Consider the following 23,588-nt stretch of genomic DNA (forward strand, 5'->3'; position numbering starts at 1 on the left):
CTTATAACCATCCTAACTATGAAATGTAACTTACACAGTTTTTGCTTCTGAAAGACACACAAGAACACGTTGAGGATCTTTCAGTTTGCATGCCTAGCACCTGGTGTGTGTCTGGAGTAAGGCAAGCACTCACTAAAGGTTTGGGGACTGGAATACCCAGAAGAGCTGGACTAGACCCTGGGAGCCTGGGTGGTTCTTCTCGTCCTGCCATTGTCTCAACAGCCATGCCACAGAGCTGTCAGCCAGCAGTGTGTGAGCCAGGGGACCCTCTGAACAAGGGCCCTTCTCAGGGAAATTCCTTCTGGAGTGCCATAGTTTCACTCTGCCCTTTCAGCGTTTGAAATAACACCATTTAAAAATGGAAAATCAAGGCTCCTCCAAGGAATGAGTCTTTCCCTTTTTCCTTTCTTTTCATGGATTAATACTGCAGAATGGAGAGTTTCTGAACATCAGGTCCAAATGGCTTTGTTTGGTTTGGTTTACAGAGGTGGGAAGAGCTGACTTTCATCTAAGGATGTCTTTTGCAAGAATACTGAGCAGCTCTAGAAGCTGGCAAACACAAATCCTCCCCTCCTAGACTTCCAACTGGGGGGGAGAGAGCTGACCCCCATCTCGGCTACTCTACCTATTATGTCTACAGCCGCTAGCCCTGTATACACACCCTACGACTGGCAGTCTCAGCGCCACCCTTTCATTGTCTACAGCTTTTTTCCTTCTTGAGTGCTGTCAAGAGTTATGCAAAGGAAGTTACCTGTGTGCACCTGAGCATGTAGGAAGGACAGAGCACAACATGACAAGAAGGGACAAGAAGTAACACCCCCCGGAGGTGAGACAGTTCTGGAATCCTTTTCCATAGACTAGCTGTGTAAACATGGAGAATTTACTCAATGTCTCTGAGCCTTGGATTCCCAAAAGCCAAGTGGGAATGACAGTAAATGGCTTTCTCGGGACTGCTGGAGGGTTAAAGGAGCTGACAGGTAGCGTATGGTAGGTTCTCCGTGATGGCAGCTAAAAGGGTGTATGCGTTAGTCAGAAAACACCAGTGGGGACTCCTGGGGAACAGAGGTGCTCATTTCCCAGACTCCCTGACATTCCCCCTGCGTCCACATATCCCTGTAGCTGCCTGTGGCACATTCAGACAAGACTCTCTCCTGTTCAGAATACCCTCTCTAAACAGTTTACGTCCTCAGGCTGCTTTCAATAAGGACCCCAGCAAAGGCCCTAGGTAGGAACCATTAACCTGTTCCTCCAGGTGCCTGCCCTTCTGTTCAGGATAAATGGAGACAGAAGGAAGGCCCAGCTAACAGCTATTAAAAGCAGCACTTTAGCACCTGGTTATCTTCCTACAGGGCCCTCAGGCCTCCCATCTGGGGAAACAGTTGGGAGGAGAAATGGAAAAGAAGATTCTCCCAGTTCTTCCTGATGGGTTGTATTCCAAAGGTAGTACTTGACAGAAGCATCTTCCAGGCTTTTCCCAAGCCATATAAGGGATCGAAGAGAAATGAAAACGATTTTCACCCCGCCCCTTTTCTTGGCTCTCCTTCTTGTTTCCTCCCCTTGACATTCTTTTCTTCTCTGTTCTCCAAGTATCCTGGGACTAGCTGCTGTACAGAGAAAACTATTTTTCCCTAAACTAAAAAAGATTATTATTATTATAATAATTTTGAGGCAGAAAGTTCAAGGCCAAGGTAATAAATACTATTTTTAAAAAAATATGCTTGTGGAAAAAAGACTCAAACAGCCCATATGTGTAAATAGTGTAAAAGTCCTCCATTCTCACTCGTTCCCCTCAATCTCATCCCCTGGAGGTGACAACCACTTAACAGTTTGCATGCATTTTTCCAGACATTTCTGATTTCTTCATTTGACAGATAGAGAATGGTTGCCTACTGTGTTCTGGGCAGTGTGTCAGCTGCCAACCAGCAGTGAACAGACATGAATCTATATATGTATGTATATGTGTTTATCTGGCATATACATTGGCAAAAATGAGATCATATAGCTCAATTAATAATATCCCAGAGCCACTTTTCCATGTTAGAATGTAGAAATACATACATACATATTTATAAGCTTTCACAGCTGCATGGTATTCCATTGTAAGGATAGACCAAAACATACACAACCTGTATGTTATTTTAAAAACAATCCGTGTTTCCTCTGCTTGCAGAATGCAGAGCAACCCACTTCATGGGACCTACTTGAGCAGAACCTGGCAGTCTGGATGGGGATGCTCCAGGGTCTGTCCCCTGCACAAAGGTGGAGAGATGGCTAGCTGCACGGGCTGACCCTCGGGCCTCTCAACGGGTAGGCAAGGCCAGCCCCTGAAGCGCAATGTGCCTGCCCAGGCATCTAGCTGTGGTGCCCAGCCGGCCAGTGCCATCACTGAGTTCACCCCCACATCCCTCTGACTCCAGAGCTCTAGAGGCCACAGCTCCCATCCCACTCTGCTGCCCTGGTCATCCTGTCGCCAGTGTCTCCTTCGACCATAACTTCTGTAGGCTACTGATTAAACAAGCAGAAGGAAGGAGAAGAAATAAACTTGAGGTCATGAAAAATGCAGCCAGAGGGAGAACAGTGCGTGTGTGCATGTGCATGGGAGTGTGCGTGTGTGCGTGTGTGTTTTCTTAAAAGGAGTCACTTTTTTCATGCCTGTTGATGGGCAGGGTGTGTGTGTGTGTGTGTGTGCACGCGTGTGCGCACACGCTCACGTGGGGTGGGCAGCGAGTCCTCCCTCACCGTGAAGGGCAACAAATGCTGATGTTTTAAGCAGCTACAGATAGTTCTTGCCTCATATTCCACCCCGCTATCTGCCCCCAATCTCCTCCTTTGGAGCTGCTAATGAATAACCAATCTTAACACCCAAGTTCAATCCCCTCTCCAGGCACCCTCTCCGGCTAGGGTTAGGGCATGCAGTAGCCCCGAGATCCGGGGCAGTGTGGACATTCCTCCACAGTTACTTAGCTGGGTGGTGGAAACAAAAAATGCACCCTAATTGGTCAGTCAGTGGCCTTTTCTACGGAATGAAGGAGGTTTCTGTTTTAAGAAATAAAGTGACTTCTCGGCTGTTGATTCACTGCCCACAGGGAGATTTTTCGTCGGAGGCTTCCTAGCCTCCGTAGAAATTTGCATACAACTTCCACTTCCTGCTTCAGAGCCTGTTCTACGGCTTACCTGGGCCTGGACAGGGAGGAGGGAGGCGGGAGCCACCCAAGGTGCAGTGTGAGAAGGAGAGAGCACGACCACCCTGTCGGCCGGTCTGTCAGTCCTTGGTGGTGCTAAGGTAAGTTGTTCAGAGCTGTCGCCTGCCTAGCCTTACTTTTTAGCCGCTGACCCATTTTCCCAAACACTGTTTTCTCCTTCACTGAAACATTCTGCCTTCCTTTCCTCCCACCTTCCACCCCCCACCTTTAACTTGTTCGTGCACCCGCTTGGGCTGAGAAAATGACACTTAAAAGTTTCTGGCGGCGAGAAAGTGCCGGTGGTTTAGTATTTCAGACAGGCGAGCTGAGTGAGATTAACTCTTCGAGGAATGGACGGTGCGCACACGGGTGTTGTTTTCGGAGCTGCCTGGGAACCATTTGTTTGAGTACTTAGTGTCCCCACAAGTTTTGGTGAAGAATCCAGCCCCCCTTCTCCAAGGAGGGAGCCCGGGATGGCAAAAATTAAGTAATTGGCTTCCAGCCCCGGGACACGTCAGTTTCAAAGATGGAAGGAAAACTCCCAGTTTTCTTGATCCTTGTCTCATGCAGGAAAAAGATCAACCCCACATTCTTGGGCCAGGAAGTTCAGCTCCGCTCTGTGCCCGGCCGGCTCCCCTACAGCCCCTCCGCCCCTCCCAAGCAGCCCGGACATTTACTGGCAATGAAAACCGGGGGAGAAACGCTATTACTTGATCTCAGCACCTAATCAAGCTTCATGTGACTTTCAAGTTCAAGATGATCTCTTAGAATAGGGGAATTTTTTTTTTTTTTAATGGATGGGGGAAAAGCCAAATAAATAATAAAAAAGAGGACAAGAAACTTGGTTTCAAGTCCTCACTCCACTCCTTGCTGGCTCTGTGACTTAGGCAATTCACTTTGGTTTCCCTAGGCCTGGATTTCTTCATCAATAAAATGTGTGTGGGAGATGAACTAACATGATTTTGTCTAAATTCCCTTCTAACAAAATAATGGGAGTCCCAGAGGGCAAGCCGTACTGGGTGGTCTTGGAAGATTTGTTTTGTTTACTGACTATTCAAATATATTAATTTTACCTCCGGCTACTAGACAGTTCCTTGAGGAAAAAGATTTTGTTTCTTAATCCTCTACCCCCTAGCACCCCATATGGTATCAAATGCTTCATCGGTGCTCAAGCTCTTTCCATATAAGCTGCTTTGATTTCTGTTTCACTCACCTGCTCTCAAGGCACAAGGTAAAAAGCAGCTTTCAAGGCCAGAGACTGGGGGGTGGCTGGGAGGCCATGTGGCTCTGTGTGAGGGCTGCCTGGAATTTAGGCGTTTTTATTGGCTCTTGCTACATAAAACAGGGGGTTTCTTGAATTAGTTCATGTCCCATTTGGGTTCCCCAGGAAGAACTGTCCTGTGAACTTGCCCACAAAGTCAAGGCAGGCCAGAGAACTGGCAGACCAGCCTGGAAGGTTGCCTTACTGACTTAGCTGGAGCTGAAAACCACTCCTGGGCTAGACCAATCACTGGGGGAGGGGGGGGGAACCTTCAATGGGAGGTGAAAGGAAGCCGTGCAGCACATCCTGATACCATGTAAGGGTGATGGCTGTGATTGGACACGTCAGATGGCAGACACAGAATCCTTAACCTTTTCCAAACCACTACTTTATTATTATTATTGTTATTATTATTATTATTTCTTTGGGGCAATTATTTTTTGCCAGTACAGCTCCAACAGGCCCTGGCTGACTGGGACGGGCTGACTCAGGGCTTTAAGTATTGCCAAACTGTTTCTGTGGAAAGGCCCTGGTATAGTCATTGTCACGTTCTTAGATGGCTTTCTCTCCCCTCCTCCCCCCCCCCCCCCCCCCCCCCCCCCCCCCGCCCCCACCCCGGGATGAGAGGACAGAAATTTCAAGATGTTTCAACTGTGATGAGTTACCCATTCTATTTTCAAATAACGAAGCACCATTATCTGAAACGAGGCTCACTGCTGCCGGGCTGCCAGCCTAGCTTTTACCCAGAAAGACCACCCACAGTCATTCTTCATCTGGCGTTGCAGCTCCAAGTCATTTCATGATGGAGGTCACGAAATGGAGCCGTGACTGCTCTGCTCGCTGTGTGGGGTGGGCTGCCTAGGAGTGAAGTCAGGGCGATGAACCAGCAGGTCAGGGATAAGACTGCTAACTCGGGGATACTCACTTTTGGAGGGTGCAAAGACAGAAAACGTTTAAGCCTGCTTCTCCCAGGACTAAAGAGTTAGTGACTTTCAAATGGCTCTGAAAACAGGAGAAGGCAGTCATCTTTGCAGGCATTCTTTAACAGGCTTGCAGAAGACAGATTATGTAGGCAATTTGTCTAAATGAAATCTGTTTTACACAGCACGGAATCGAAAGCTCAGAAATACCCTGAATTCAACCATTTTTCTACGGCAGGCAATTTTAGATTAGCCCATAAAAACATGTAAGAATTGCGGGCAACTGTTTGGGGGGGGAAGGGGCACAGATGAAGCACATTAAACTTTAAATTCCTTTCAGATCCAATGAAATGACCCCTAATGTTTGATCACATTTCCTTATCAAAACAATCTTGCCGTCCTTCCGTGAGAAAGCATCTGAGGATTGGAATCAAGGAGCTCTCCCCCTGGGCCTCTCCGGTTTCTTCTCAGTGCGTTGTCACCAAGATATTTTTAGTTCATGAAACCCCAGCTGTCCCTTCTCCCCCCGACATTCTTTGCATCCCATCACCAGCGGACCTTTACTAGCCCACGTGCGCTTCAGGGCCTGGCCGCGAGCGTCGCTCTGCGCGTGCGTGTGTGGGCGCGTGCGTACGCGCGTGTATAGACACCGTGGGGGGGGTGCTGCGAGTTGTAAACTGGCTGAGGTTGGGGTGGGGGGGTCCCTTCGTCTACCAGGGGACACCGTAGAGCTGTGCCCGTTTGGCTTGGTTCCCTGATGAGGCAGCTAAAATGGAGCCATTTGGGGGTGATGGAACTGCCGGGTCCTCCCCCAGCCCGCGTGTCCCCCTTCCTTCCACCCTGAAGACCGAGGCTGGCTGGGGTCTTGGCAGGTCCCTCAGCGATGAAGGAAACTTGGCCCTTTTCTGCCTCATTGTTTTCCTGCTCTGGGGGGTTCCAGTGTTTTTCTTTCTTCCCCTCCCAGGGTCACTGGGCCTCCCTCCCGTCTCTGATCAGTCTTCCTCCTCTGTGCTGTCTGTCTAGGCTCTTCCAGGCTCACCAGCTGACCTATAACACTCTTACCTTTCACCTGTATTCATTCTTTCCCTTCCCTTCCAGCTGCCCCTTCTCATACCCAGTAATACATAAAAATCACAATTTAAATAAATCTCTCTCCTACACCAATAAAGGGCACATTTTTAAAGATGTCCTTCAAGGTTTCCCCACTTTCCTTGTTGTCTTTCCTCTTCCATTCTCCTTTCTTACTTAATAGCTCTTCTTTTTTCTCTCCTGATTTTTGCTTTCTGCCCCTTCTCCTTCACTCTGGGGCTTGGACTGAAATTAAGAATCATAGATACGTGCTTAGAGAAACCTTATCTGAAACAAAACGAACGAAAACCTGGGCTGGTTTGAGGTTGTTCTCCAAATATTTATTCCCAGCTCACTACAGAGCAGAATCAGTCCGTTCCCATTAGTCCATGGTCTCCTTGCTTAGCGGCTCAGAGGAGTTCCAGAGCGAACTTCAAATTAGGTCAGGTCATGCTGTGCTGCCTTCGGCCTGATGTGAGTCGTACTGTGCAGGGGATGAATAAGGGCCAGTAAATGCTCCCTTGTCTCTTGGGCTCACCACTACTTCCAGTCCTCTGGCAAACCAAATGGAAGAACTTCTCTGTCTGGGAAATCCTGCAAGTAAACTTGGAAGTATTTGTTCACTGGAATTTGAACTGGAGCCAAACAGTACACTCAAAACCATCTTCCACTGAGCAAACCGACATTGTGAAAGTTTGCATGCATTTGGGCAGTAAACAAAGAACATTAATGAGTTTAAAGATTTTTTTTAATACGTGACTTTTAGACTTTTAATTTATTTTTTTTTTTAATTATTCCCTGAGGAATGAAGAGCTTGAGAATCTGTAATTGAAACTATCTGATCCAAATTGGATCTGAGGATCTTTCTAACTGTAAATTTATATATTTATTTATTATGTCCACCTGAAATATTCATGTTGTGTGTCTCTAGGACTCTTCAACCCTGTTGTTGACCCAAAGAATTCTTTTTAAAAAAATCCAAACAGTTGGTGAACAGCAAGCCTTGATTATTTAGGAGCTGGTAATGTGGTTTATTAATTACTCAGGCTGCTCACTTCTGCCCTTCCTCTGTTTCTTGCTATGCTATTTGTCTTCTTCCAGGGACATAACACCTTCATTAAATCCCATCCGTCCTTGCCTCAGAGGCGTCCCCTGGAAGATATCCCCTCTCTAGATGCATCACCATTTATCATCACCCTTTGTTTGTGCTCTGTCAACCAGTTTTCAATTTATTTTGAATTCAGTTTATGATTAAAATTTAATGAGATCCAATCAAGTGCTTTTCTCAAATCAAGATGCCTCTGCAGGCTCATCCATGTCCCCTATTGTAATGGCATGAAGGAAAGCCACCACAGGTTTCCCGCCTGGTAATCCTTTATAAAACACAGGTGGCCTGTATCCACGCCTCCTTAGCTGCAAGGTGAATGCTTCCGAAACATATTCATTCCAGAAGCTTCCAGGGGTTACTCAGCTCCTCCAGGCCCCTTCCTCCCTCCTCCCTTCAAATAGCTGTACAAGTCAGGCTCCCACCCAACAAACAAATTGTTAAGTGCGCAGGTTCTGGTGCTGAACTGCTGGGATTTGAATCCTGTCTATGGTGCTTACTGAGCATGTGATCTTGGGGAAGTTACTAAACCTCCCTGTGTCTCAGTTTCCCCATCTGTAAGATGAGATTGACAATAGTACTTACCAAATAGGGTAGCTGTGAGGATGAAATAAGTTAATATATGTAAAGCACTTGGAGCAATATTTGACACATAGTAAACATTCAATAAACATTAACAATTACTACTAATAAAGGGGAAGATTTCTTTCTTTCTTTCTTTCTTTTTTTTTTAAAGAGATAGCATGCAAGTGGGGTGTGGGGGAGCAGAGGAAGAGAATCTTAAGCAGTCTCCACGCCCAGTGCTGAGCCCAATGCGAGGCTCAATCTCATGACCCTGAGATCATGACCTGAGCCAAGAGTCGGACGCTTAACCGACTAAGCCACCCAGGCACCCTAAGGGGAAGGTTTCTTTATATTTTGATTTGTCAGTGTAGTCTATATCAGCTGTTGGTAAACTATAACCCTTGGGCCAAATGTGACCCATGGTCTGTTTTTACTACAGCATATTGCTAAGAATAGTTCTTGTATTTTTAAAGTGTTGTTTAAAAAGCACAGTATGAGACAGAGACCATATGTGGTCCATAAAGCATGAACTATTTACTATCTGGACCTTTACAGAAAAAGTTTGCCAAGCCTCTGATCTGTGTGGTTTAATGGAAAGAGTTAGGAGATCTATAGGCTAGATTCGGCTGTGACTTTGGAAAAGCTACTTAATGTATCTAAGCCTCTGTGAAATAGGAATGGGAAAGTGATAGCACATACCCAGTCTGTGGCCCAGCTTGTTTTAAGACAAGAGACAATGTGTATTGAATGTGCCAGAAACTACACACGTTGGTTAAAAAGATATAGTCTCCATTCATTAGGTTCACATAATAGCATTAACATTCAGGTATAAAACCAGTGAACATAGCGTAGAAGAAAGTTCTAAAGCCAAGTCACTTGTAAAAATAATAACAAGATGATGGGGCGCTTGGGTGGCTCGGTCAGTTAAGTGTCTGCCTTTAGCTCAGACCATGATCTCAGAGTCCTGGGATTGAGTCCCGTGTTGGGCTCCCTGCTTGGCCTTGAGCCTGCTTCTCTCTCTTCCTCTGTCCCTCCCCTCCACTCATGCTCTCTCTCTCTCAAATAAATGAATAAAATCTTTTAAAAAAATAATAACAAGATGGGTTTTGGGTTTTGAGAGCTTGATACGGGCCAGGCCCTAGAGTCAGCATTTTTTTTTTTTAAAGATTTATTTATTTATTAGAGAGAGAGAGCAAGCGTGAGTGGGGAGAGGGGCAGAGGGAGAGAATCTCAAGCAGAGTTCCCTCGGAGCCCGTTGCGGGGCTCGATCTCACAACTCTGAGATCATGACTGGAGCCAAAACCAAGAGTAGGACGCTCAACTGACTGAGCCACCCAGGCGCCCTACAGTCAGTATTTTATTTATATCTTCCTTTATCCCCACAATATACCTGCAAAGCAAACGTTATTTCCCCCATTTTACATATCAGAAAAATGAGGCCCAGAGAAGGTAAGTAATTTTCTCAAGGTCATACATTGAATCATGTAGCTGGCAGAGAAAGAATTAAAATGTAGGGATTTTGAATCTAGAGCCTGTGCATTTAAATTCTGCATATTTTCTGACATCCTCACACTATGTGTTGATTCGGGATAAGCCCAGCTGGAAAGCAGAGCCGCAGTTTACTGTGCATGTGGACATTAGATCTCTTCATGTGTGCCCTGACAGAGACTTGTTTGCCACACAGGGTAGGGTGTAATGGACATGCAGAAAGGGAGGTGGGAATGATGGAAGGAAAAGAAGCTTTCTGAGGAACTATGAGATCAGAAAAACAGTGTTGTGAAGGCTTCATAGGCTCTGTTTCTAGAAACAATTCAAGGCAGGATGTGCTGGAGGAGAAAAAGGTTGCTGGGAACAGATATGAGCAAAGAGTTGGAGGCGGCTCAGGGGGATTGACTGAGAGCTGTGTGCAGCAAGAGGGGGGAGGGGATGGGGAATTCTGTGAATGGGACCCCTGGGAGCATTGTCACATAGGACGTCAGAACTGCTGCCATCTGGATAAGATCTGAGCTTCACAATCGGGCTCCTCAAGGTAGAGTGGATATGCTCAGAGAAAGGTTTCAGGCTGGAGGAGACAGCAAGGCAGCCCAAAACAAGAGACTTGGGCAGAGAAACACTGACAGATTTGAAGCAAGGTGTGGTCAGAATCCAAGAGCTAGAACCACAGCTCACGGTCCAAAGGGCAATGAGATTCAAGAGAAGGAAAGTTAGTGTCTCTTGGGTCAGCTTGGGAGCCAGGCTCCCAAGCACGCACAACTGCTTCAGCCTAGTCGTGTGAGCTCCGGACTAGCCCTCTGTTCCAGCCCTCTGTTCCAGCCCTCTGTTCCCGGCTTGTGCCAACCCATTCCCACCCCCAGGCAAATGTTCTCACCCTCTGCTGAATGCTCTTTTGTATTTTAAGGGACGTGTTCTTTCCCTGGAGTGGTTTCAGGAATGCCTCCTTCCTTCGCATTGGTTCTTAATCTTCGTGAACATCAGAAGCACTCTGGAGCTATTCCTTTTCTTTCTTTTCTTTCTTTCTTTTTTTTTAGCTTTTAAGTAGATATAGAAGGTATAAAATGCTCCAAAAAGCAAGTCTCCCTCCTGCCTCTCAGCCATCCAGTTCCCTTTCCAGAGGCGACCACTATTGCAAATGTCTGACGAGATGGCATGTACATACACAGTCTTAGTTTGTACAAAGGGTAGCATACTCTACATGCTGTCTGCTCCTTACTTTTTCTAACTTCACAGATAAAGCTTGAAGATAGTTCCTCCTCAGTTCACAAAGCACTTCCTCCTCAGTTCACAAAGCACTTCCTCAGTCATTTTTAAAAAGACACAGAGAAGTCCTCGTTTGGCTGGACTACAGTTTTAAAAATCAGAACCTTTCTGGACGTGTGGGTTGTTTCTAGTCTTTGCCATTACAGACAAGGCTGCACTGGCCATCTTCAGAGCCTCTTCATTTCACACAGTACGCACATATCCCTGCAGAGGAGATTCTTAGAAGTGAAATGACCAGGTCAAAGGGCATGAGCTTTAACAATTCTGACAGTTCCTGCCAAATTGCGCAGATTACATTCCCTTGGTAAAGAGCGAGAGAAGCTGTTTACCTGTGGGACTTAAACAAGAATACACAGGAGCCCTGACCTCGCCTCAGAATCTCTAGGTGGGAGGCCTGAGCACTTGTATCGTGAGCCCCAAAAAGAGATTCTGAGCCAGAGACTCCCTTGAATTGAGTTCCCTTAGCCTCTAGCCTCTCCCTTCTTCCAGGAATTTGCCCCAAGGTGAGGTAGACAGGGCCATTGCCCTCCAGGCCTGACAGGCCCAGCTGGCCCCAGGCTTCCTGAGCTGGGCAGGATGCTGGGCAGGATGCTGGGGAGACACAGACTGTCCATGACGCTGCCAGGGGCTCAGGATCCTGGGGTCACAGGGTCCTGGGGCTCACAGCCCTTCTGGCCCCCTGGAGCCTTCTCCTCTAGGGCAATGGTAGGAAACAGAGTTTTTCTGCTTCCATCCAGGTGTCACCCCCTGTTAGGGACTGGAGCACAGGCCATGCCAGCATTATAACCATGTGGGCATCGTGTGGAGAAGCCCCGCAATAAAACAGGGAAAAATGGAAATATTAGGAGTGGTGAGATATTGAGTGATTTTTTAAAAAATGTGTAGTATTTTTACAATGTTGACATTAAAGACCAAAAATAAAAGTGCCATTTCCAACAACCCACTTATCTGCCCATGGCCCTCTGATGTACCATTTGTGTGTAGCTGTTCTCTGTGACACGGGGGGGATGGCAGGGTTTGTTCTGCCCGTTCTGGTAGGGGCCTAGAGCTGGGAGGGGCCCACATGGTAGCTGTAAGCATGCCTACCCTCTGCTGTGTGGGGCGAAGCCCTCAGGGTGCAGGAACAGACCAGCTCCCTGTCTGGAACAGAATAGCAGATGTTCCTATCACACTGGGTGGTAGAATCACCTTTATTCTCCAAGTGAGGGTGGTGGTCAACTCTGCCATGGGTGGGACCTCTGAGGCATAGCCCAGACTCACCTTGGGGCCTGACACTCAGTGAGCATTTAATAAATATTTGAGATGAAGCAAGGAAGGGGGGCGCCTGGGTGGCTCAGTTGGTTAAGCGACTGCCTTCGGCTCGGGTCGTGATTCCCTCTCCCTCTGCCTGCCACTCTGCCTACTTGTGCTCTCTCTCTCTGTGTCAAATAAATAAAACCTTAAAAAAAAAAAAGAAGAAGAAGGAAGGAAGGGGGAAAGGTCCCCAGGTGGTATAATTTTTTTTTTAAAGATTTTACTTATTTATCTGAGAGAGAGAGAGAGAGAGCACCAGCAGGGGGAGGGGCAGCGGGAGAGGGAGAAGCAGATTCCCCACTGAGCAAGGAGCCCAACAACATGAGGCTCCATCCCAGGACCCTGGGATCATGACCTGAGCTGAAGGCAGATGCTTACCTGCCTGAGCCACTCAGGCACTCCTAATTTTTTCTTAAGAGAGAGGTTCGGCAGTGTGCAGAGGGAAAGGGAAAGAGAGAATCCTAAGCAGGCTCCATGCCTACATGGAGCTCGATCTCATGACCTGAGCTGAAATCAAGAGTCGGATGCTTAACTGACTGAGCCACCCAAGCGCCCCTCCATATAATTTTAAGAACTCTGAGTACTTGGCCCACAAATGCTCCTTGCCACCCACCGTGGAGCCTGACATTCTCACTGTCAGCGATCCTTCCAGTTACACAGATCTGTACCCTCTCCAAAACAGGCATCGATAATTTATTCATTCAACAAATATTTATGTACCAGCTCTAGGTGGTGAGAATATAGCCATGAGACCAACAGTCAAAAATCGCACCCTCATGAAGTTTAAATTCTAGGGGAGGAAAGAAACAATAAACAAATAAGGCATGTATTAGATATTTGTATTTATAGTATACATTTTGTAGTATGTAAGATGGTGATAATTGCTGGAGAGGGTGGTGAAGCAGGGAAGAGAGACAGGGAGTGAGAAGGGCATGTAACCATTTTAGAGAGGGCGAACAGGGTGATCTCACTGAAAAAGCGGCAGCTGAGTAAAGACCTGAAGGAGAAAGGAGGCAGGCCATGCAGATATGTGGGGGAAGCAAGTGCAAAGGCCCTGAGGTAGGGCCTTTGATTTCCTACATTAGTTTTCTCTCTTGATCTGGATCACAAGTAACATGAAGGTAGGAATGGTGCTTTTTAAGTCCTTAGAAATAGTTTTGATTACCAATTCCCTGTATACCCTTTTGTACTCTTGAATTTTATACCACTTGTAGGTATTACCTATTATAAAAAAAATGTTTTAATTCAGCTCATGCCTCAGAAGGAGGATACACAGCACTGAGTTGGACACATAGTAGCGTTCAGTAGCCATTTGCTGTTTGAATACTTGATAGTGACAGGTATAAAACATCAGGGTCTGTTTTGTCTTTTACGGATTACCAATCCCACAGCTTTCCTTAGAGGCTGTTCCTTACCTTGTCATCCTTACTACCATCCAGGGCCGTTTGTTCCTTTTTAGTCCAGTTGTAACTGTAGAATTCCCGCCGCAAGATCGACCTTGGGTGTTCAGTTATGTGAGATGACCCCACTAGTCAGCTTTGTCATTAGCTTCCACCCAGCCCCTGGAGGCTCCTCGGCTAGAAGAGAATTTGCAACTTTTTAGGGAAATACTTGTAAGGTATTTAAAAACCCCAGGGAAAATGTCAACAGTGGCACCTGAAGTGTGGGCAATGAACGTGCATCACGGAACAAGAAAGAGTCAACAGAATGCAGTCCTTTTGTGAGTTGACAAAACTTGGGGCATCTCTTTGCCCTCCCATTCAGCTGTGGGCCCACAGATGCTCGCAGGAGATTCCACAACACTCGGCCAGCCCTTCAGAAAATACTTTGGTTTCCTGACCAGCTGAAGAGCACGTTGTATGGCATATCCAATTTCATAGCTATGGACAAATTGTAGGCAAGAGAGGAAAACAATGGTAAGCATTCAAAAATAATTATTTATTATTTCAGCTATTTGCTGAAATATTTGTGTTTGCAGTAGGTTCCTGTTCATTTTTACAAGGTCTGATCAATGTAGGTGATGATATCTCTTTTTTGCAGAGTCCAGGGGCAAGGGGCACCCACCACCTAGACAGCTGCTTAGAAGGCAGGCAGCCAGGAGAAGAGGGAGCCTGAGGCACGGAGGGAGGGCCAGCCAGGAATTAGAAACTAAAAGAGTTTTCTTTTGTGCCAGAAAACAGTACAAAGGTTGTTTGCAGCAGATGGGTAAGTTTGTCACCAAGCGAGGGGAAGAGAAGTGTTAGTGTTCACTTGGCAGAGAGTGGGGAAGGGCAGTTGGAGGTATCTGTCTATAGGCGGTAAAGATAAATTTGGTAGGAAATTGCCGGTCCCACCTCTGCTCAGAGGGGAGCATCTTAAAATGCACGCTGTCCAGTTGCCATTGGGTTGGGTCCAGGGCTCAAGAGAAGGTGAGCTCATATTTTTCAAAACTTGTTTTAGAGCAATAATTGATGTACATCATGATTTTAGGCACAGCAAGCCCCCAGTAAAGGTTTGTGGTTGAAATTCTACATGGACCCAGAACACGCATTTAAAAATCCCCCACCGGCAGCACCACCCGTATTCTCTGATATTACGTCCAAGGCCTGCATAGACAAACCTCTGGGATGTCTTGTTCGCTGTCTCCCTCCCCCTCCACCTGCTCTGGAGCCTTCTGTAGGCCTTCAGTCACTCCTCTGCTCTTTTTTCCCTGCCTGTCTCCTGCCTTCCCCTGGAGCTTGGGTATCCTAGGGCATCATCTCAACCAAACTCAGGATAAGGGGAGGCTAATTTTCTCTCTCATTTTGTCATGTGGATCAAGAGTTCTATTGTTATAGGTAAAACCAGTACTACCTGGACTGTGGGCTAAAGGCGAGGTCGGCCAGCCTTGCTAGCTCATCACAAACCAGATGGTCAGGGCTACCCTAACTGCGGGCATAGGACCAAAGGGAATTAAGTCCTGCAAACAATCTATAGCTGTTAAGTGGAAAATGTCACTATGACCTTTTTTCAGTGCTTTTTAAAAACTCACTCTTCTTTTTTTTTTAATCTTTCGTGTGTGTGTGTGTGTGTGTGATTAGGCAATAGCCACACAGCAAAGTTTTTAAAGTTTAAAAGGTGAAAACTCTCTCCCTGATTAACTCCATCCTCAAAGGCAACCAACGTGCCAAAGCCTGGTGCATCCTGCACACACGTCTTACACGTCTACATGCACGCACAAAGCAGCCCCCATGATAATTTCTCTTTCCTCAATACTTAGCTGTTGATTTTCATCTGCCCTCCTGTTGCACCATCCATCACATCACTGTCCAGTCACATCCTTTGAGTCACCTTCCATATAAAAATATCTTAATAAGGATTAGAGCTTTTGCTGGAGAATAAGTGAGCAACTTTATGTGACTGGGGCTTTGAAGCACGTTGGTGTCACACTGCTGCTAATTGAAACCACATCTTGAACGAGGTCCCTTAAGGTCATAAAGCTGGGACTCCAAGAAATGATCTGTGGCATGTTTTCTCTTGTTCCAGAAGCTAGAATGAACCGAAGCATTCCTGTGGAGGTTGATGAATCAGAACCATACCCAAGTCAGTTACTGAAACCAAGCCCAGACTATTCCCTGGAAGAGGGATCAGAACCACCTGCTCCAAATCTAAGGAACATGGCTCCCAACAGCTTGTCTGCGCCCAGAACCCCTCACTGTTCCTCAGGAGAATTTTCTCAGGCTCAGCCACCCCTGAAACTTTCAAATCACCTACGGCCTGTGTCCCAGCAGGTCACCTGCCTGCGCACTAAAATCCTGGAGGAGAGCGAAGACAGCTTCTGGAGGAGACACCCAGACCCGGGCAAAGATTTTCCCTTGGGCTCCTCCGCAGCCAGCGAGCATGAGCCCGAGTCTGTGGTTGGAGTCCTCCCTCCGGACCATCAGTTTTCATTTATGGAAAAACGGAATCAATGGCTAGGATCTCAGCTTTCAGCAGCTTCTCCTGACACTGGCCATGACTCAGACAAATCAGACCAAAGTTTACCTAATGCCTCAGCAGACTCCTCGGGCAGTAGCCAAGAGACGGTGCAACAGCCCGGGCCCCACAGGAACCGAGCAGCTCCAGATCTGCCTACCATAGACACGGGGTATGATTCCCAGCCCCAGGACGTCCTGGGCATCAGGCAGCTGGAAAGGCCCCTGCCCCTCACCTCCGTGTGTTACCCCCAGGACCTCCCCGGCCCGCTCAGGTCCAGGGAGCTCCCTCGGTTGGAACCTCAGAGGTACCCAGCGTGCGCACAGATGCTGCCTCCCAACCCTCCCGCACATGCGCAGTGGAACTGTCATTACCGTTGTCCTGGAGGCCCCTATCACCAGGTGCCGTGTAAGTGAACTTTACCTCCTCTGGACATTCCGGGCTGGGTAACTAAGTACACAAGGGCCTCGTGTCGGTGCCTCGCTTCACCAGACCAGCACAGACTGGTCAGAATGCAGGGAGGGCATTCTGCTTCCCAGTACAGGGGCTCTCCGTGTGTGGTTGGATTTGCCAGGAGCTCTAGAAGAATGCTGCATCTTAGCCCAAGCCAGTCCCACTTGGAACCTACTTCTCTATAAAACTTTAAGGAGAAAACAGATTCCTCTGTCTCGGTTAGTTTAACTGAAACCTGCCTACAGGCAGGGAGATGACCCAAATGATTTCTAGAGTATACTTTTTTTTTCTTTTTTTTAATTGTTATGTTAATCCCCCTACATTACATCATTAGTTTTAGATGTAGTGATCCATGATTCATTGTTTGTGCATAACACCCAGTGCTCCATGCAGAACGTGCCCTCCTCAATACCCATCACCAGGATAACCCATCCTCCCACCCCCCTCCCCTCTAGGACCCTCAGTTTGTTTTTCAGAGTCCATCATCTTCTAGAGTATACTTTTGTTGACTTAATAATTGGGCATCTGGGTTCTTCCTTCTCTGCACGCTTCTTGCCCATCTTAGGTTTGGCAAAGAAAGGGGGCCTTCAGTCTAAAATCCCAGAATGGTCTTGAAAACTCTGGAATCAGGCCATTACCCGAAGATTGAATTGCTCTTGTGATGCTGTTGCTTAAACTCCTTTGGGGACGTGAGCCGCTGCCTCTACTGTACGCTCCGGCCGCCCTCGAGGACCGCAGTCCCCCGAACCGGGCTAACTGCTTCACGCTTGCAAGAGCTTGCGCTTGCCCTTCTCTCTCCGGGATGTTGTTCCCCTCCTTGAACGTTTTAACCCAGCTCTGTACCTCTTCTGTTAACAGCTTTATTGCGATCTAATTTACATACTGTAAGGTTCACCTTTTACCCATTTAGGTGCACAAGTCAGTGAATCGTAGTGTTTGCAGACTTATACAACCATCACCATATACACCTTGTAAGACTTAGCTCAAGGGTCCCTCTGGAAAGTTCCTCAGATCAATCCTTCCTTCAGGCTCTCAGTGCCCTTGTGCTCTGCCCGTCAGAACACCTAGCATCAGTATGGCATCTACTCATGGACTTGTCTACCTCTCCCTCCACATCAGCAAAGGTATATCATTTTTTTAATTAATTAATTTTATTTATTTATTTGAGAGAGCATGTGTGCATGTGCATGAAGTTGGGGGCGGTTGGAGAGGGAGAGGGAGAATCTTAAGCAGGATCCACACCCAGTACGGAGCCCGAGGTGGGGCTCGATCTCGTGACTCTTGAGATCATGACCTGAGCCGAAATCAAGAGTCAGGTGCTTAACTGACTGAGCCACCCAGGTATCCCAGCAAAGGTATATTTTTAATCCATAACTCTCCAGCATTTAGCACAGTGACCAGCATATACTAGACTCTCAATAAATTATTTCTGAATCAGTGGCTAGGTGAATAACGTGTATCAGTGCAGTAAGCATTTCTGAAAGTGATAAAGTCTTAGATTGAGATAAAAGGTCCTTTACAATTCTTGATGTTCAGTCTCAGCTGAGGCTGCTGGGAAATAACAGGGCTTTGAGATATGATATTTTTCTTAGCAAATAAATGCTGTACAAAAAGCAGTTCAAATGGTCAGACCAAAGTGTCTGACCAAAGGCCTGATGCCTAGCTTTAAAATCAATTCTAGAAATAACCAAAAATGTTGTAACCAATCATAATTTATGTATTTGTACATGTACACCTCGTATAAAGCTTCCTAAAATGAATGGAGCAACAGTTGAATTCCTAATTTAAAAAAAAAAAAAAGGAGGGAGAGGAATTTTTGTCCCGATATACGAAAGCTTACGTTCTGGAGGGAGAAGTAGACAAGTCCATGAGCAGATGCCATACTGACATTAGGTGTTCTGACAGGCAGAGCACAAGGGAACAGAGCCTGAAGGAGGCATTGATCTGGGCAGGTTTCCAGAAGGACACTTGAGCTAAGTCGTGGAGGAACTTAGAAGATGTTTGGAAGAAAAACGTAGGAACGATTGTGAGGTTAAGAGTGAGGCCAGGAGCTGTGGAAGCAGCAAGGCTTGGGGAGAAAGAGCCTCGGAGGCCTAAACCTGGGACCTTGAGTTTTGGAGGTTGGGAAGTCACTGATTGGGGTTGTGGACACCGCTGCCCACTCTAAGTGCCCAGTAATAGGATGGGTGCGGCGGCAGAGTTCCTTAAGTATGAATCACTGAGGAGTGAACCTTGGCAGCCTCAGGGCTGCATTTATTTCTCCATGATTTCCAGGTTAAAAGGGAATAATTCTGTGAGGATAATACTGTCAACTACTTTTTAACATTCTACTATCTGCGTTTAGAGATAATTTTTCTGATCATAACAGCAATATATGTTTGCTCGCAAAATTGAAATATGCCTAAAAGTCCCATTCATATTTCCATCTCCTATTTATCATTCCTTATTGGGGTTTTGACTTATAAAATATATATATATTTTTTTTTTTAATGTAAAGATTAAAATAATTCCCAGTGACATTCAGTGCACTTCTTCCGGCATCATTTAAAAACGCTGCACAGTATTTAATCAGATGGATCTACCAAATTGCTTTTAAGCTGTTCTCTGTTATTGGACAATGGAAAGAGTTTCCAGTTTCTGATCCAGTAAGCAATGCGAGGATAAGCATCATGTATGTAAGTTTTTATCTGCATTGCTGATGAATTCCTTAGATTAATCTGTAGAAGTGTGAATACTTAGTAAGGGCTTTGTGATCCTAAGTCCCAGGCAGTTGCCTTTATCTGCTAACAGGAGAAAGCCTCATTGTGATAGACAAAGAAAGCATTAACTCAATATGATTTCAGGATCCCAGAAAGATCTTCCCACTTGCAAATATTTTTTTGTGTTGAAGCCTGAAGTGACACCACAAGCAGTGCAGGCTTTGGAGGGGAGTGCAAAGTGCCCCCTCTGGGCAGACTCTTTTAAAATGCAAACACCCCTGACTGGGGACTCTTTTAGTCTCTAATACCAGCTGATGAGATTTCTCTCATCAGCTGTCTTGCCCTCCCTCAGTACGCTATTTCCCTCCACTGAAGCGGGGAGGAGAAGGCCGCTGGGGGTCCTGGGAGGGAGGAGAGGTAATGAAAGGCAGAGAAGAGAATTTGGACAGAAGGGGCTAATTCACAGAAGACACACAAACAGTAAGCATATGAAACCAAGCTTAACGTTACTAAATTTAAGAAACACGTGTGTGTATATATATAGCAAAAAATTTTAAGCTACCCTTTTCCTAATTAGGTGTGCAAAAAGGAAAAAATCCTCAGCTGACACCCATTGTTATGGGGTTATGGGGAAATGAACACTCCCACCTGTTCTTGGCAGGCGTGGCAATTGGTACAATCTTCTGGAAGGCCGTCCCACTATTTATCAAAATTTTAAATGTGCTTCCTTGGCCCAGCAGCCGCACTTGTAGGATCTATCCCATAGAAACACTAAACAAGCCTATAAAAACACATGAACAAGGATGTTTAGGAAAGCATCGTTGTAGAGTAAAAAGGAAAACAATTCCAATGCTACTCAGTAAGGGGACAGATAAGGAAGTTGTGGTTTATTTATACAGTGGACTACGAGGCCACTGTTACATAGAACAAAATACACATTTTGACATAAAAAAGATTAGGTGGATAAACAAGATGCAGGGCTGATTCCATATGTGTTATTTTTAAAAGCTGTATGTGTTTAAAACCCAGACATTGAAAAGTCTGGAAGGATTGACCTGTTGTCAGTGATCATGGCATCGGGGGTGGAGGGGGCAGGGAATTCAGAAGAGACAGAGGGACTTTTCCTTCTAACTGTATATACTTAAATTTGTTACAGCAAACAGGTATTTTTATAATTAAAAATAAGTAAACGCTGAAGAAAGAAGAATCCCAGGAAATGGGAGCATACGGCAGCCTCATTCCCCGTGCCTCTTTGCCCTGGCCCTGGCTCCCAAAAGCATGTAATGGGGGGTGGGGAGGGTCAGGGTTGGGCTGGCTTTGTCTGGGAAGCCCAGGGCTGAAGTTTTTCCTCAGGGCACTGCAAGCCGGGAAGCTTTATGAGGCCTCTGCCACCAGTGGCTCCCGGGAAGGTCACTCTGAAGATTAAATGAGATAATATACTGAAGGTGCTGGGAATGGAAGCCGTCCCCAACTGGCAGTTCTTACTTATTATTGTTATTACTTACATGGGTCCTGCAGCCTGGTCCTGTAGAGCGCCCCTCTCCTTCCAGATCCCTCCGGCTGGCACAGATTTTAAGCATTCAAAGCAGGTGTACAAATGCTTAGTTTCATGTCAGGACCATAACTGCACTTAATTGCCAACAAAACCACTTCAAAAGAGCTGTTCACCTAAGGGATGCTCGTGTGCTTGGAAACCATGGCTACGTGGTTCTACATGGCTTTACAAGAGCATTACTTCCTCATCCGTTAATGAAAATATAAATAAATAATGATCGCCATGCAAATGGCATACCTTCGTCTTTGCAAGTTAAAGGAGGAATAGTTACTTGTCACCGCTTTTATGTAAAAAAAAGTTCAAAGCAGGTGAAAATGAGTAGAGAGTAAGTAGAAGTCGAATAAGCCCGTGTTTTCTCCCCTACCCCCAACCAGTCCCCCAGCGAAGCTGGCCTCTTACTATCTCAGAATCCTTCCACTGAAGGTCACCAGAATGGAGATCATGGCTGTGCAATCAAATAAAACCCATGATGCAAATCACTTGGAAAAAAAAGAATGTATGAAATCTAAAGAGCCTTTATTTTACTATTCAAATGTTCGCTTTCTCTACCAAGAAGACCGAATAAAATAAAACTGTGGGCATATGCCTACTATTACTCATAGAAACCCGAAAAAGTGATTATTTGTATGCTGGAGTGCATGCATAATTAAAAGTAAGGAAAAAATAACCCAGATGGAAGAAATGATAAAGAAAGGAGCTGCCTTTCAGGAACCACAGCTGCTTACAGCTGTGGGTGTTCTGGTAACAGTTTATGTTGGCCATTTTGTTTCCTGGCCAAACTGATTGCATTGTATCATCATGCTTTTTGACAACTTGAAAATCAGATTTTATTTTCTCTCTCATACTTTTGTAATACCATGCTTAATAAGGAAGAAAAACGTTGAATGTTTTGACTGATAAGTGGAAAACCTTCTTTAGGATTTGTTTTACAAATTCCAAGTGGTAAAAGGCTAGTAACATGAAGACTGTGTGTACCCAGGCCAAGAGGATCATAAGATTGATAAATAACATACAGTTCTGGGCACCCATTTATGAGTGTGCAAGATTTGTATTTTTGTTCTGTGATTAACCCTGCCTCAGAATTGAGGAGTTACCGTGCTCACAAATCACTTGTCTGTCCCATCATCCACCACCTTCTATCCTCCAGGCTCCTGCAGAATAAATTCTCTTGATGGAATTTTAGGCACTGAGGACAAGTCAGTGGGGGAGATATTTTTGGGCAGTAATTCTTAAGTCTACCAAGTAGGTGACTGCCGACTTGCACGCCTCCCCTTCTCACATACTAACGAGTGTGGGTTTGTGTTTCAAAACAGACACCCACAGACACACAGATTTTCTCTTTATCTATTTTGAGCTACTCAAAGAAACTGTATCCTATTTATCTATGTTCACTGCATGGCTAGCAACAGAGGTTCAACAAATATTTGTTGAATGAATAAGAAGAAGTTCTTTCTGTTCCCTGCCTCTTGGGGAAAGGAGTAATCCCTAATCATGAGTACAGCCTTTGTGATAGCAAGCCTTGGAAAGGCCATTTTTCATGGTCTTGTGGAAGAGGGGAGGGGAGGAAAGGAGGGAGGTCAATGGGACTTGGCAACAGAACTTGTCCATTCATTTATCAGTTTATCCAACAAATATTTCCCCAGTCCTGTGCTAGGCACTGGTGTACAGTGATCAAACACATGTGCTCCTGTCTCCATGGAGGTCACAGTCTCCTAGAGAACCAGACAGGAGAGATCAGCAAACAAAACAACAAGGTCTAAGTGCTATGCAGGAAGAAACCGGGTGTTAGACATTAGTAGGATGGCAAGAGGAGACCTCTTTAAAAGGACACATCTGAGCTGAAATCTGAAGGATAAGAAAGCGAAGGAAGCAAGGAGCTCGGTGTAGCGAAGGCACCAAAAGCAAGCCGGGGGGGCTGGAGCAAGGTGAGCTACGCCAGAAGGTGAAGGATGAAAGGACCAGGGTAGGGAATTGGATTTTATTCTAAGTTAAACTTCTTTAGGAAAACAGAAAATTGAACTCTATAATCCCAAATAAGAAACTTAGTACAGTATCTGGCATGTAGCGAGTGTTCAATAAACGTAAGCCACGATTCTATAGAGAGTACCCAACTAAACAAGCAAGGTTTGGTCAAAATCATGGAACAGAATGATTAAAACGTGAGCAATGAAAAGATCCTCGTTTACCTGATAAACGTTTGCATTTAGCCAATTCTCCACACAACCAAATTTCACTCACAAAAGGGAAAGCTTGTTTTTGATTGACCCTCTGGTGTTCAATATTTCTTTGTTTTAACCAATCAAAGCACAGCATAGAGGACTCTATTGTCAATTCTTAAAAATTGGTAAGGTGGATCATTTTCATCTGCTTGCAGAAACCGGTGTAGGTTTTTACTGCAGGTGGCCATTTCAGAAATGAAAGTTACAGCTAATCAAACCTTAGCCCACATGCCTTAGTGATTTTAATGACACGATTTGTTGCTATGAGACAAAAACATGTTGTGCGGGAAATAATCTGTTAGAAATCACATGACCTTGATTCAAAGGCTTTTGATTAAGAGCACTAACATCCGCTCTCTGGAAAAGAAACAAACCCTATGATTAGAGCCTGGTGGTCCTTTTAAAGCAAATAAAACCTTTATTAGCCACTTATTAATGGATATGGGAAGCAAAAATGGTTGCAAACATTAAAAACTTTTAAGGCCACTGGCAAAGTTTCTCCTCTTTTACCTTGTCTTTCTCCTTTCTACTTGTGGAGGGAGACACTGGAGAAAAAAGACCAAAGTGGACTGCAGATAA

The 23,588-nt window shown here is 45.7% G+C and overlaps 1 protein-coding gene across 1 annotated transcript in view; it reads left to right on the forward strand.

Annotated features, from left to right (window-relative positions):
* Nucleotides 1–3,025: 3,025 nt before the first annotated feature.
* Nucleotides 3,026–23,588, forward strand: part of TRAF3IP2 (TRAF3 interacting protein 2) — a 41,513-nt gene continuing 20,950 nt past the window's right edge. Inside the window, exons 1-2 of the mRNA XM_032408056.1 lie at nucleotides 3,026–3,283; nucleotides 15,655–16,491. Coding sequence (XP_032263947.1) covers nucleotides 15,663–16,491 — 829 coding nt within the window. The 5' untranslated portion in view covers nucleotides 3,026–3,283; nucleotides 15,655–15,662. The remainder of the gene's footprint in view (nucleotides 3,284–15,654; nucleotides 16,492–23,588) is intronic.

Source organism: Phoca vitulina, unplaced genomic scaffold (assembly GCF_004348235.1).
Source record: "Phoca vitulina isolate PV1807 unplaced genomic scaffold, GSC_HSeal_1.0 scaffold9, whole genome shotgun sequence".
Classification (NCBI taxonomy): Eukaryota; Metazoa; Chordata; class Mammalia; order Carnivora; family Phocidae; genus Phoca; species Phoca vitulina.